At 47.9% G+C, this 16235-nt stretch overlaps 1 protein-coding gene across 8 annotated transcripts in view; it reads left to right on the forward strand.

The window, feature by feature from the left end:
* Positions 1-16235, forward strand: part of mef2aa (myocyte enhancer factor 2aa) — a 92099-nt gene that overhangs the window by 28982 nt on the left and 46882 nt on the right. For all 8 annotated transcript variants that reach the window (XM_031564421.2, XM_031564420.2, XM_031564422.2 and 5 more), the window contains exons 3-4: positions 1308-1542; positions 13626-13829. In XM_031564421.2, coding sequence (XP_031420281.1) covers positions 1489-1542; positions 13626-13829 — 258 coding nt within the window. In that variant the 5' untranslated portion in view covers positions 1308-1488. The remainder of the gene's footprint in view (positions 1-1307; positions 1543-13625; positions 13830-16235) is intronic.

A 16235-nucleotide genomic window follows, 5' to 3' on the forward strand; every position in this document is an offset into this window, starting at 1 on the left:
GAGTGATGGACGTAGCACCATACACACACACACACACGCGCTTCAGACAGACTAACAGACAGATGGGTAGTCTGGCAGACAAGCGAATACCTCTTGTTTGCCCAGTGTGGATGGACTTGGCTTGGCTGGATTTCAGTTTGGGGGCATTAGAGCAAGGCTCAGGGGCAACAGAATGCATGCTAAGGGAGTTGTACGTGAGCGTGGTGTAGTATCCATGGGTGTTTATGGCAGACAAGGCAGTAGCAGAGGTATGCATCTTATGGGTGCAGAGTAGGCTGCTTTGCCAGCAGCAGTTTGGCTGCATTAGATTTTTTTTTCGTAGGTGTTTGTCTGTGTCTGCACTACATGGCACTGACTCAAACCCATTCTTCATGTCGCAACAGCTCTCTCTCGCTGGCTAGCTGGAGGCGGAGAGGTGTCTCTCTCTTTCCCAGAAGGCGTAGCAGGCTGGTGGGGTGATGGCGAGGGCGAGGGCGAGGTTGAGGTTGAGGTTGAGGTTGTTGGTGTTTCGCACGTGAGAACGGGGCTGAGAGGATTTCTCCACGTGTCAAAGCGAGTCTCGGTGTAACTCTTAATCATCTTAAGAGCAAAGCTGGCAGTGGCGCGGCCTGTGCGAGGAGGAAGAGACCGGGGGCCTGCTCTGTGTCTCTGGAGACTGGCCTCGTCACTGGCCACCGTCTGCCCCCTATTCCATCTTCCTCTGTTGTTCTCATTCTTTCGCTCTCCCTCTCCCTCTCAATCTCTTCCCCTCTCCTCCCACCCTCTCTCTCACGCTCCGTCTCTCTCCACGGAGGTTAGAGGAAGTGGTTGTAACACTTGGGGAGGGACATGCACACTAACTACGCTCTGACTGTCAGCATCATCGTGCAAAACGCGTTCCCTTGAGGTTTAATACATTCTAAAGGTGTGAGGATATGGGGGGTGGGATTTTTTATCTGGTAAATGTGTGAACTGCCTCTTCTTTCTGTATTTGGCTGTCTGTCTTTTATTATTCTATTTCACTCTCTCTCTCTCTCGTTTTTTTCTTTCTTTCTTGTGCCCCTCACCAAATGCTGTGGTGTAGCACAGGTGGTGGTACTGTCAGTGCTGAGTCTCATATCCTTTGGGTACATGTATTGCACAGCCCACTGAGGCTTTGATGTGTCTGACAAGATATCATTGAATGTCATGTTGTTAACTCTGCTTTCTCTTTCTCTCCCTCTCTCACCCCCCCTCTCTCTCTCCCTTCCCACCCTCTCTCAACCCCCCCTCCCCCCTCCCTCCCCCTCTCATACTGCTCTCTCTCTTTCACTGTCCTCTCTTTGCAGATTGCTGTTTGGTCACGTCAAGACAAACTGTGACAGACTGATAAAGCAACCGAGAGAGAAGGCTGAGAGACAGAAAGACAGCGGAGAGCGAGTACGATGTGCTAGGAGGGGAGAAGGAAGACAAGCTCGGGTGTTTTTCTGATATTCTTGTGGTGTCAGAGAGACAAAACAGAACGCAAAGATGGGACGGAAGAAGATACAGATCACACGGATCATGGACGAGAGGAACAGGCAGGTTAGTATCGCCACCTCTGATTGGCTGTAATATGGAGGGTGCTGGCACTATCAGTGTTGGACGGAGGTGCTTGCACTGTGCATTCAGCTGAACACACATCTTTATCTTCACATCACCTCGTTTGCCTTACCACGAGCAATCACACATTTGCATTTTCCTGGATGGGGATACTGGAATTTTTGATTGATTTATCTCAAAAATACAAAGGAAGGAGAGGCCTGGTATCAGGTGCCTTTAGTGCGACACTTAATGTTCCTCTAATGCAAACACAATGTAATCCAGCAGGCACTATCAGCACACAGGCAACAAATCACTAAGTTGTTGTGGAAGGGCCTTGAGTTGTTGAGTAGTTATTGGGTCCATTTGTGTATTTGGAACAACACCCCAACGTTGGCATGAGCTGCGTCTCGGCTCCTCCCTCTCAATATGCACTGGGCTAAACAGAGCCTGGAATGTTCCTCGCCTTCCAACCATCGTAAAGCCAGGGGCTGTGTGTCAGGATTTGGAGCAGGGAGCAGTTCTTGTCCGATGTTTACAGCACCCTGCAATTTCAGTCCCGCATGCTGATGAGGCAGCAGAACCGGGCCGGAGCAGTGGGCCGACCACACGGGCCGTCTCTCTCCCTTTCTCACTCTCTCACTCTCTCACTCTTTCTTTCTTTCTTTCTTTCTTTCTTTCTTTCTTTCTTTCCATTCTGTTCTCTCTTTCTCTTGTATTTGTCTTTCTTTCTCTCTCTTTTTGTCCCTTTATCTATCTCTCTCTCTCTCTCTCTCTCTCTCTCTCTTTCTCTCTCTCTGTCTGTGTCAGTGGTGGGCCTCACGGGGGCCCCTGGCTCTGTGCAGTTGCAGCTGGTTGGTAGTAATTAGGAGCCGCCACAGCACCCTCTGCACCCTCTCATTAGTAGGGCGGGTCAGCAGGACACACAGCACCCTTCTCTTTCCTCCTGCTCACTCTCTCTCTCCCTCTCTCTCCCACTCTCTTCACACTGTCTCTCACTCATCACTCCCTCCCTTTCTCACACATACACTTTCACTCGCTCACACATCCTTTCTCTTTCTCTCTCTCTCCATCTACCTCTCTCTTCCTCCTTCTCACCCACACTGCAAACTGCCATCAACCAAGCTAGCCACAGAGACAGCTGGTATTCACTCTGTCTGCACACTCTCTGTCTTTCTCTCTTTCTCTCTCTCTCTCTCTCTCTCTCTTCTCTCTCTCTCTCTCTCTCTATATATATATATGCATATACTCACAGCACAGTCTGGTCTCGTCTGTGTCACGCAATGTACTTACACTATTATTGTCGCGTTCCCACATCTTGGAACAATCCATACCAGTGAGCATATGGGCTATATTGGTGTGGCAGTTTAATCAATGATTTAGCTAGCAAATGTGCTATTAAAAACAAAAAGATTGAGACGAAACCATCGGTTCTTCCAGGTCCTGCCAAGTCCAATAAGACGCCTGACGTTCGCACCCTCCTAAAATCATTTGCGCTGCCTTGCTGGTGAAATAAATTTCATGCCACGTACACAGAAAGCTAATTGAAGTTTCCTCCACTCTCCTGAGGGTGATAACATGGCAGCTCTTGCCTTCCTCTACTAACACCACCCCAACACCCATCCATACCTCACCCCCCCCGGCCTGCCCCTGACTGACACTGTAGGTAGCAGTTCAGACGAGTGCGAAACTCAAGTCTACAGGATGGGGCCAATTATCAGCATAACACCAGGCTGAGGGCAGGGATCCAAATAAGGAGACAGGCAGCGGAGACATCAGCAGTAGCATCTACACCACCTGTCCTGACCTATGACATCAGCAAAACAGCACAGGGAAAGCCAAAAAAGAAAGAAAAAACAGGGGATGAAAGAACGATAAACAGGAAACAAGAAGGGTAGAAGAAGCTAGAAGAAAAAAAGTAAAGTTGAAGTGTTAATCAGGTGCTTAGAGTGAGAGAGGAAAGAATGATCTAAAAATGGGAAGTTTCACAGTCATGATGGCCCAGAGCCGATCCCTGGGCCACTGACACAGGATTCCCAGGTCTGTAATAAGTAGGTATCTTGTCAATCAGCTTTGAGAAGTCACACCTCCCCTCTGAGAGAATAGTTATCAGTTCCATACAGGCTGGAGCATTAGCACAGTTTAGCTGGCTCAGCAGAGACGTGCGCTAAGAGACAGCGAGTGAAGTCTGTATTTATGTGTGTGTGTGTGTGTGTGTGTGTGTTTGGATATTTGTATGACTGTGTGTTTGCTGTGTGCCAGTGTGTTATTTTAATGTGTGTATATATTTGCAATACACACACATACATATCTCTACCCCCCCCTTCCCCTCTTTCTTTTGATGTGTGTGTGTGTGTGTGTGCACGCGCGCCTGTGTGCGTGTCTTCCCCCCGCGGATCATGAACCTCACAGTCTCATCTCTCACTGGGGTGTTAGGCACACCCAGGGGAAGTGTCCATTAGCATACGGGGCCCATTGCAAGAAGACAATTAGAATCTTTATCTGGCTGGCTGTGCCGCCAGCAATCAGTATTCATGGCATTAAAATGAAACAATGCCTTAAGTGGGCTAATTAAATACCAGGGTGATGCGGCAGGCTGCACGGCAGTGTCGGGGGCTTCTTGCATCATTAGGAGGAGTGCTGTGGAAAGGCTCTTGACCTTTCAGGATTTATATGGGAGTGCATGGCAGAGGCTAGGAGGTCCATAATTGCAGTATCTATCAAAACAAATGGATTAGCTTCAAGTGCTAGCTCAGGCACAGCACGAATGTGATGTCTTTTTGCCCAGCACTATGTGTCTGTTTCGCTTGTGTGTATTTAGCTAAAATCACTGTTCTACATAAAATATTTGATTCGTTTATTTGTGAAGTAAATGTATATAAATTGGTTTGGAACTGGGAAAAAGTAGGGTGTTCTCTTCACAGACTTTACAGAGGTGAATCTTCTAACCCCATTGACGCATTGGGTATTGATTCCGGTATCGACTGGGTGTCTTGTGTCAGCGGGGAACGTTGGAGTCACGCAGGATTCACTTTGTGTCGGCTGTGTAAGAGCATCCTTTCGCCCCGGCTCCATTCCTTTCCTCTGCTATTCAATAAAAAATGAAAGAGTGTGGCTGCCCCAAGAGTATAGGCGAGGAAGAAGAGAGAGAGGGAGGAGGGGGTGAAGATCAGCTCTTCAAATCAGCAATCACATTGAAAGTTTTTTGACAAGCTAGCTGCAAACCTGTGTTAATGAGGCAAAGACAGCTGACAGCTTCCTCTTTCAAACACATACTCTCTTCTATCCCCACTCTATCCATGCTCTACCCCCCACACTATCCTATTAGACGCACACACACACACACACACACACACACACACACACACACACACACACACACACACACACACACACAAATACACACACACTCACATACATACCCACACAGTTTCTGACAAACTTTGTTTTCATATTAAAGTACTTACCTTTGTATGACATTGTATACCAGTATATTCATTGTACCCATAATTTCCATTGTCTCTACCGCCCCCCCTCTATGACCACTGACAGACACTCACATGCAAACACACACCCACACACCCACACACACACGTACTCCACCCAGTGCACCCCCCCCTCCCCCCAGTCCACTGTCTGAGCTTCCATCCCCCTGCCTCCTACCCTGTAATTATCAGGCATGGATGTGACGTACACCTGTCAAGTGCTGAGCATATAATCATGGCCTTGGAGAGCGAATGAACGGACTAATGAACGAATGAACAAATGAATGAGGGTTCAAAGGGAGGAATGAGCCGCCAATGGTCTTGCAAATTACTCTCCCAAGTAAAAGAAACGAGTCTTAATTACTGGAGTGGACTCAGCTGGTGTGATGAGAGTGGGCCGGCTCGGCAGGAGAGGCGCGGCAAAGCATGGCGTGGTGCGGCACAGCGGCTTGAGTGTGTTGTGCCAGTGGTGCCTGCTTGGTGAAGTGCCTCACTCCTGAAAAGCCGGAGTATAGCGCTGAGAGCGGACACAGCCGGAGGGTTTCTTCTTTTCATTTTCAAATGTGGAAAAGTGGAAGTACAGGAACTCACTGGCCTGGTGAACTGCATGTGTACACATGTGAGTGTGTGTGTGTGTGTGTGTCTCTGTATGTGAGGGTGTGTGTGTGTGCATGCGCGCTGTGGATCCGCGTGCCTAAAGACGTCCTCTGTATGCCATTAGGCAGGCTCACCGGGGGTAATTGCCCAAGTCATTAAAAGTTTGATGATTTGGCTGCTGGCTGATAGTGTTGCCTGCCCTTACTAGCTCTCACTTTGGCTTCCGCATGTCATTCGCTCACGGGTACTCACGGGCACGTGGTTCTATCTCACTTTCTCTCTCTCTCTTTCTCTCTGTGTCACTCTCTCCCTCTCCCTTTTCTCTCCATATCACCCTCCCCCTCTCTATCTCTCTCTTTCTCTCATCACCCCCCCCCCCCCCCATGTTTTTTCTTTTTCTTTTTTTCATCAGAGAGAAAACCTATGCAGCACAGAATTGTCTAAAAGCTCTTGAGCCAACACTATTATTCTTTAATGGACGAAAACATGGTTGATGGGGAAAATGGAGAGGTGGAGGAGAAAAGGGCAGAGAAGCAAAGGGAGCCAGGGGTGAGATAAACGAATGGCCGGGGCACATGTATCAAAAAGAGAAAGGATGAATAGACAGAGAGAGAGAGAGAGAGAGAGAGAGAGAGAGAGAGAGAGAGAGAGGGAAAGAGAGTGATGGGCGTGGGCTGCATGTCATGTGCCGAGCGCTTTAAAACAGGCCCATTTAAAAGCAGCTGAAGTGCGATATTTGCAGCGGAGGGTGCTGGGTTGGATCCCATTGAGTCATATGAGGAGGCTTTTGAAGGGAAATGGTGTGGGCTGCATGTTCGTACGCCTGTGTTTGTGTGTGTGTATGTGTGTGTGTGTGTGTGTGTGTGTGTGTATGTGTGACTGCGTGTATGCCTGTGAGTGTGTGTGTGTTTTTTGTCTGTAGTTCTTGTTTGAAGAGGGCACGTAGCGCAGAGATGATTCAGTCCCTGCCCCCCCTGAGGCTGCGAGTGCAGAGGCACTGCCTCTCATAAAGATTCAGATTAAGAGAGGAACAGACGCGCAGTTTCAGTAATGCTCGACTTCATCGCGCTTCGCCATCTCAGGCCGACACAGTCAAAGGCAGAAACCTCGAGGCGTCAAGTCATGCTCGAGTTTAAACGTTATCATGCCATGACCTAAATGCAAACCATAGATAAAAAGTGAATATTACGCACGTTTGTTTGAAATGTGGATCGAGCAGTGCCTGTGTATAACTTAGGGTTAGGCCGTGCAGATTTTGGGTGAACGTTCTGAAATGCAATGTATTCATGTGCTGTTCTTCACCCAGGTAAGCTGACCAAGCCTCTAGAGGACTACAGTAAGAGATCCAAGCACAGGCAGGATACTGTGATCTCAATCTCACAGAGGGTGGAATTAATCCAGCTCTTCTCCATGGTCGATACATACAGTGTCTAGTTTCTTACCGTTCATCTGTGCTGTACTGTACAAGAAAATGTCCATGTACAGATAAGTACCTGACCTCACTCTAGTCTTGGAAAGCACACACAGTAGTACAGTACAGTGCCGCCAGAGGAGACAGTTGTGATTTCACTCTCCAAGGTCAGATGGCCATAGCTGGGTTACTTACTGTGCATCATCCATAGACCGGCTGAATGTCCTGATCCTGACACGAGCAAGCCAATAGAGTCACTTGCAGTTCTCGTCCAAGGTCACTTGACCAGAGACCCAGCTGGTTAGCCCAGCCCTGGGGATGATTGTGAGTGTATGTGTGAGTGTGGAGGGGGGGGGGGGGGGTGTGCTCTGTAGACTGTGTGGAGAGCAGCATGGAGCTGGAGGACCTGAGGCCAACTCTCCCCCTTCACCCCTCCACCACCGCTGTCCCTCCTGCTCTGCCTTCACTGAGAGCTGATCCAGCCGGACAGGAGGGAGGGACCTCTGCCTGTCTCCTATGCCCAAGTGCTCTTCTGCTGGGTAGAGTGAGCCGTCGGCCAGCGGGGTTGGTGTGTGTGTGTGTGTGTGTGTGTGTGTGTGTGTTAGGGGGTGGGGTTGCAGGTTGTAATGCCAGCTGGAGCAGTGGTGCTGATGTGCTCCATACCACACGTCATCCTACTGCCTGATATGGAGCTCATTGAACCTGAAGGGTGACCTCCCAACATAGGCAACCCAACCACTCACTGCCCCCACCCCTCTCTCTCTCTCTCCCTCCAACCTTCCATAGAATATCTGCGCTCTGCCATAGGCATACATCAGGCTGGGGCGCCACCTTCCGTGGCCAGGACGGTTACGGTTACAGTACCCCGTGCCTCGCCTTTTGTCAGCCCCTGTCCCGCGGGAGAGAGTATGATGGAGCGGATGACTGACAGGCCAGTCCTTGTCACTTCTGGAGGAGAAACAAACACACGCAAACACAAACACTTGCCTAAACACACATACACCCACAAGCGCGCATACACACACACACACACACACACTCACACACGCACACACGCACACACATAAATATACCCACAAATATACACATACCCGCACGCACGCCTGCACACATGCATGCAATCACATACACACACAGATTTGCTCAATATCTATATTCTCTTCAGAAGTCTAGCATGTCTCAACAAGACAACCTGTGGCAGGAAATTGTGTAGCGCTGCTCAGACGAGACCCCCTCTCATTCCCACTCTATCTCACACTCGTCCTCTCACCTCACACTCAAACTCCAAACTGCTACAGGATCAAGCCAAATGATTAGGGCTCTAGAGGAAATGTGGCTGACCTTTCACAATCTCTGTATTATTACTAGCGAAAACACAGATATGTAATATCTGCTCTGTCATATCTGCACAAAAACAGTGGAGATGTGGAATTTAATTATACAGTGGCATGATCCGAAATGTCACTTTTCTCCTTTACTTGTCTGGTAGTGGAACAACATAACACATGTAGGCCCTTTTTATTTCCTGTTCTACTGCCTTTTTGTCATTTTTAAATCCGTATAACTGTCCCGTAATCTAACTCTTTGCCCATTCCTCCGATTCATGCCATATCCTCTGTACATATGCACTTAAGCACTCAGAGTTTGGAGCAGACAGGCAGTAAATTGGGAGATAAAGGTGCCGCGACTCAGAGCACATAATGGCAGCACAGAATTAGCACCCCAGCTGGTCAGGTGACAAGATGATGTTTTTTTTTTCTTTTTAAAAAGTTATGAAAAGGTCAGCGTTTTCATCCCGGTGTACAATTAGATGAGAAATACTGCTGTAATTGCTGTATCTTGGGTATTGTGCAGGTCATTGTAATGACCTTATCAAAGACACTGAGAACATTGGCTAGCTAAGTTTGGTGTCTGTGAGTCATGTCGCTTTTTTTTGCGCTGTTTCCAGAGGAATCTCACGTCCAAGTCATGGAAACTTTGCTGGTTCTGCTTTAGTCAGAGAGCGCAGCGTAAACAGCGACTTGGCCTGTCAAGAGAAATCCTGTGGCTTATCGCGTAATCAACGCATGTCACTGCCCTCTAAACGAAATTTTCGCCGCCCCCCAACTGAACGATATCATTCAGTCACGGGCTGTTTGTACATACCACACCAACGAAATTACGGCCAATCTAAAACAGTAACGTGTTAGTACATCTGACCCATATATTAAATACTGTATATTAAATACTGTTAGTTAAATAGCGTTAATTATTTTACTTAGTATCTCAGAGCCAGTTATGATTTAGGCATATTTTGACATGCAACTGGTTGAAATTGCAATATTATTGTAAATGTCACATAGAGCTAATGAAGCAAGATGGCTTTCCTCCTCAGGTGTGTGTACGGTTGGACACTAATCACTTTTATTGTTTTTTTTTTAATCTTTATCGTTACACTTAACACAACTACACTTTCACATTGCATTGGATTGGTTTTGAATATTTCACGTACTCCACACACGTATTTTTTACATTTAGAGTCAGATGGTTTCCCTAGAGATACATTGTAATATATGCCTGAGTCCTCAAGACTTATCTTACTCCTTATCCTCTTAAGTCCCAAGCCTGCAGTAATTCATATAAGGTCGCCTGATATGGAGCTCATTGGCTTGTGTTTGTATCACAGGATACATGAACACATGAGGTGGATTCCCTAGTCTGTTGACATATTGCCATCACTGTAGATGGTTAACACAAACAGGAAGTAGTTTGGGATTAAACACACAGACACACATGCGGTACACAGTTTCAGTGTGACAGTGCCCTTTCAGGTACAGTTATGGGAGAACAATATCATGTGTAGAAATGGAAGTGTGTGTGTGTGTGTGTGTGTGTGTGTGTGTGTGTGTGTGTGTCTGTCTAAGAAAATAAGGATGTCTCTTGTGGTTGGTGCAGCAATCAGTCTTTATTCCAGTAAAGATCAGTAATGAAGCACGTGGAACATACTCTGAATTCAGCGGTGTAGGTCTGAACCACAAGCATCTCAAACTCTAGCCATATTTACTGTTTTAGATGCCTCTTAGGCTCCCAATGTAAATGAACTAGGCTTCTAATGCGAACAGGTCTGGAAACCTTCTGTATGATATTTAAGTTTCTTTGGCCTACCCCCCTTCCCATACTACAATTGGTGGCTGTCGCTTACGCCTCATTTGATTTCCTGACCCCAGAGCGATGCCAGGGTGTGGACCTCTCCTTTGTAACGATGATATGATGACCATTTGAAAGACCACGTTTGGTGGTCACAGCGGCTGCTTTGTCATGTCCCCTCATACTCTCGGGCAAGATGCACTGTAATTCCTCACAGTGTGTGTGTGCGCGCACTCGTTTGTGTGTGTGTGTGACAGACCCCACCCTGTGGTCTCCCCCATGAACCCTCTGCTCTCTGTGGCTTTGCTCTGTCTCGTCAGACACCCCAGACACGGGGGCCGATTTCTGGGGTGGGGAACAACCCAGCAGGACCTTGTGCGTGACTGCTACAGTTGATAGTGCGCTGGTAGACACAATGCTTCACCACATAGACAGCTGCATTCATTATTACTATTTCTGCCAGCCCTCCTGAGGCGAAAACAGGTCTGCGCTTTTACACGCCCAGTGTGGCCCATGATAATAGGATGACAAAGGCTGCCCTTTAATTGTATTGAAGCTATAAACAAATATGTCTCCTCTTTGCAGTGTAAGTGAATATTTCTACAACTCACATAGATGTGGTCAGGGTGGGGGTGAGGATTAGACGGTGGCTGAGGCCCTGACCTACCTCTCCTGCCTTTAGGGTGAGCTGCTGGAGTGAAGCTGACTCTGGTGTTGCTGATCTATTGTGTGGTGATGCAGGTGTTAAAATGGGCCAGTGAGCTCCACCACACTATATTGAGCCATGGAGAGGGCAGAGAGAGGAAAACAAGGGTGTGACAGATGGACCATTTTCTCTCTCTCATCTCTGTTCTGTTCTGTTCTGTTCTGTTCCGTTCTATTCCGTTCTGTTCCGTTCTGTTCCGTTCCGTTCCGTTCCGTTCTCTTCTCTTCTCTTCCACTTGCTTCTCCTCCACTTCTCTCCTTCTGTCTCCTCTTTTCTCCTGTCCTCTCCCCCCCTCCCCTCCTCGTCTGTGGGGTGAAATGAAATGAAGCGGTAGCATGGGTCAGCAGGTCTTCAGTCAGCATGCTCAGGAATGCCCAGGTGGAACAGTGTCACACCTCGCCACTTTTACCTAGGCTCTTTCAGGGACATTGCCACCGTCGTTTGCCAAACACACACACACACACACACACACACACACACACACACACACACACACACACACACACACACACACACACACACACATCCATATTCGTCTCAGCTCATGACAAACCCCCCTCCTCCTAACAGGGCGTCTTCTTCATTGTATTTGGGAGTACGCTTGTGGAAAGTTTTGCTCTTACTCTCACTCTCTCATTCTAACCGAGGCTCTAGCAGTGGGTAGATTGAGTTGTCAGTGGCAGGGATGTTAATTTGGTCTGAAATAGCAGCCAGCCAGGGCCCTAATGACAGCTGGGAGGGAGATGGGTCTCCGTGGGTCGGGGATGAACAGGCGAGGGGGCCGGGGCGAGGCGAGGTGCAGAGCTGCGTCTGGCTGCTCAAACACAGCAGCAGCTTATTGCTCTCGCAGGACTCTTCAGGTATACAGCCTACAGAGTCTACACACACTCCGGCTGTCTCATTAAAAGCCGGGAGAGCATTATTCATGCCTCCTTATTGCATAGTCACTGAGGGGTCCTACATAGGCACGCTCTGTTTGTCATAGTTTTTATTGCTGACTGCATACTTACTAGACCAATCTGCTGAGCACAGAAGTTTAAAAGCGAGCTAGTGTTTACTCTGCTCACAACGCTCAAGCCCATTCTCACCATGTTATTTATCTCCATGAGAAAGAAAACAACATAACTAAACATCATGGGTGTATTGTAATGTATCACCTGTAAAGCAGACTACTGGAAATTCATTTCACGCACATTATTACATGAGTGGCCCCACAGCCAGGCCGGCCACTAAGGCACTATAACCCATTGGATTATACGGCGTTATACCATTTTCTTTTTTTTAAATGAGCCTTGCCGCAGGCTGCAACCAATTAATGTCGAACAAAGCCAGGCTCATCTGCTCAGCTCCTCTTAGTAGGTCAGTGAAATTGGCGGAAGTGAAAGCAGACACACTCTGCTTGTCCTTCAGCCCCCACGGGCACACGTTTTTTTTATTTTTTTTCACGTGGCTCCTCTTTTTTGGCGACGTTTCGGCTCGAGCTTTATGTAGCTCCTTGCTCCCACCTAGCCTCTCTTGGAGTCTCCACACGAGAGGACCTCCCCCTTTCTCCTCCTCCTCCTCTCGCTGCTGTTGGCTGGCGGTGGCTTTGTCAGCCCGGCGTTGTTTAATGAAAATGGTACGCTTCTGTTGACTGTTGCTGTTTGTAAAACACAGGAGCCAAAGAGGTGGCCATGTATTATTCATTGCCGTGCCCAGAGCCTGAGCCAGGGCGGTGTGAATGAGGCTGAGGCTGAGGCCGCGGCCGAGGCTGTCGCCGGGGTCCCCGGTGCTAGGAGTGCTGAATGAGCACTGCGGGAGAGGAAGCGCTGGCACGCGCTCAAAGCCCAGAGCACCGGCGGCCCCTGAACAGGCACGCAGCGGTAGTAGTCGTGCAGAGAGAAGTGTATATGTGCGTGTGGATGGGTGTGGGTGTGTTTGTGTGTGGTTGGATGTAGGATGGCTATGTGCGTGCGTGTGTGTGTGTGTGTGTGTTTGTTTGAAGGGTGGGCGGACGGGGGTCAGGTTTCAACCGGAGTGAGGCATGACCTGCTGTCCTTCGCCAGGAGTCAGGTTACAACAGTGGCAGGCAGGCGAGGAAGGGGAGGGGCAGTGTCGCTGTCATCTCAACCCCGACCCCTTGAATGATAGAGCGCTGTTCTTTTTCCCATAAGGCCGTTCTCTGCCCTGCTGTGTCCCCACTGGCTGCCTCCTCTGTCTGACCTCTGGCCTGCTGTCTAGGGAGGGCCACTGGACGGAAGTTGGCCCTCTCAGCGTTTGTGCTCTTACAGAGTGGCAGACATGAGACTCGGATGATACGCTGACACAACATGCGTTCTCATCCATATGTGACATTCAAATCAATCACTTATACCGGTTTTGACATCTGTTGGCTATATGTTGACCTATTGTCTTTACGTACAATACAACATTTCACATCCGAGCATTGGAAGTCCTCTCTGGTGTTTATGTTTGTCCATGCTCCATAATATTTTAAATTATAGATCTATTGACTTTTATGCTTAATCACGTGGCAGAAGTGTGAAGTCAAACTGACACATACTTTCAGTAAATGCAAGTGCATTTTCAGGTCAAGGTTTTCATTGGAAATGACATCATGATCCTGTAATTTCACTATGCTGTAGATGTGATCTATCAGGTGCTGACACATATATTGTGGGTTATTTTACAGGGTGGGGCTGTGATGTGAAATGATTATTGTCAGGAAGCTCTTCAGATACACTCACGTAACGATTTCTCTTTTCTTCTGTGTGTCTTACAGGTCACCTTCACAAAGAGGAAGTTTGGCTTAATGAAGAAAGCGTACGAACTGAGTGTACTCTGTGACTGTGAGATAGCCCTGATCATATTCAACAGCTCAAACAAACTCTTTCAGTATGCAAGCACTGACATGGACAAAGTCCTGCTTAAATACACAGAGTACAACGAGCCCCACGAAAGCAGAACCAACTCCGATATCGTCGAGGTGAGTTGGAATCACTTACATCATTCATAATAACACACACACACACACACACACACACACACACACACACACACACACACACACACACACACACACACACACACACACACACACTCACACTCACACTCACACTCACACACACAGACACACACAACAAAAAAGTGTGTGCTCCCACATACCCTGCTCCCACTCACATATATTGCAATGTCAGAATGGCATATTTTTCCCAAATGGCATAAACCCGAGCCCAATACACTGCCAGTTAATTTCAGTACAATTTGTATAGCATTTCTAGATATGAGGATGGGAATGGACCTATTAGCATGGAAAGAGTAGCCTAGGGCCGTGCACGGACATTTTGGGGGGGAGGTGCTTAAAAATAAGGGCATCCCTCTCACCAACAGTTATTGATACAAAATAAAGTAACCTACAGTTGCACATCTTTAATTAATCAAATAATCTAATTTTAATAATAGTTCTTAATCTTCATAATCTTTAATAAAAGCTTAGTGCTCCACAAGAAAAGGGGGACTGATATGCTAATGTTTCTGATATCCCAATATGATTGCATAGATTATTTACCACGTAGGCCTGATCCATATTTATTTGTTTAAGTTGCCTGGCAACGGAACTAGCAGGGTTCACTCGTTTTCATTGACAAGGCTAATATTCGCCAAACTAACTTGGTTGTTGTTAAGCATAATTGTGGGCTATTTAAGTCAACCCATTGCAGGCTCAATCGTGATGTTTTAATAGTGGTTACATTAACACAACAGTGAAACAATGCTGAGGTTTAGGGCACAGTGTCATTACATTGAAAATATAAATATAGTAATAGTGCATAAAAAAAAAAGTCAGGGGGCAAGGGGCAGGTGCTTGAGCACCACGTGGGGCCTATCCGTGCACTTGCCTTGAGTAGTCTAAACGTCCCCTGGTCACTGACAGGAACTCTACAGTACTTTAGTTTGATGGCCCTCAGACAGCGGTAATGACCCTAATCGCAAGGCTGGTATGTTGTGGTGCGGTGTGGTGGCAGCAGTGACCCTGCGTGGGGATGAGTCAGGAGGCAGAGAGCCGTCTGGAGCATGGCTAACAGTTTCCTCCTCGCTGGCGCTCTGATAGGGCACAGGACGCCTGCACATCCTGATAAGTTCAGCTTCGGTTCAGGCCAGCAACTGACAAAAGGCATCTATCAGCCGAGCAGGGCACGGCAGAGGAGGAGGAGAGAGGAGAGGACAGTGATGCGCTTGGGTTAGTTTTAGCGGTTGGGCTTCAGCTGCTGTAAAGGCCATCCTTGCACCAGCAGTGGCGTCATGATTCATTTTTCAGACACTTTTGAAGCTCCAGATGAACATGAGACAGAACATGTCAGGTATGCATTTTATACCTGTAGCCCTGTGCTCCATGGGAGTCAAGCCCATAACCCTGCTGTTGCTACCTCCTTGCTTTAGTTGTCAAGCCAGAGGACCGCACATTGAGAAGCTGAAAAGTTGACAAGGACGTTCCCCCACTGGGTTCTTTCTTCATGTGTCAAAGCAGTCCCTCTACACACCCACACACACTCTGGGAGCACACAGCAGGGGCTGCATAGAGCGTGATCACAAGGCCAACCTGGCTCAGCTCCTTAGATGTCTTTCTGTGAGGTGTATGCATAGTCAAAGCCAAATGTTAGCAGTTTACTAAGAGGTGGATACACTGTAATGGCCTGGCACTTTACGCAGTTAAAGACATTTACCATAGACCGCATGCCACATTTTGAGGGGCTAAAACCATTACTGAGTGAACAATGGTGGGGTATTTGTACAGGAATGGAGGTGTGTGTGGGGGGGATTAGGGGTGGGGTGGGGTGATTGGTGGCTTTGGATCCACCAGAGTCCAAGTATTTTGCACTGACGCATTTGTGGTTTTGCAGTCCATTCAAAATGCACCTCCCCCCACCCCCACCTCCATTCGTCCTCTCCGACAGCTTATGTCCGCACTATGCCCCAAATGAAAAGCAAACACGTTTATGCCAAGTCTGGCAATAGTGATAATAACAATAAAACGGCCCTGTTTGTTTTGAAAGCCAATATTCAAGGTAGACACAGACAAGCCCTTGTGCTTCAGATTCAGCGGCGGTGTTTTCCTTAAACAGGGCCCAGTTTTCTCAGGTTTTTCCCGCACTGCCGTGCTGTAACACAGAGCACTGTTTGACTTGGCGGCTGTTCCTCTCCCCCATACTTGCAGCATAACTCCTGTGTTCAACAAAGCCATTCGGAGAGGGCGAAGCAAAGTTCCCTGAAAACCCATGCTTTCTTAAATAAGAGCTGTCTTTACTTGAAGGAGGAGGAGAGCGAGTTAGCCATGCCATGCTATTTTATTCATGATGAAGCCCATGCCCTCCTGTATTACATGCTCTGCAGAGCT

The sequence above is a fragment of the Clupea harengus genome, chromosome 3 (assembly GCF_900700415.2).
Source record: "Clupea harengus chromosome 3, Ch_v2.0.2, whole genome shotgun sequence".
Taxonomy (NCBI): domain Eukaryota; kingdom Metazoa; phylum Chordata; class Actinopteri; order Clupeiformes; family Clupeidae; genus Clupea; species Clupea harengus.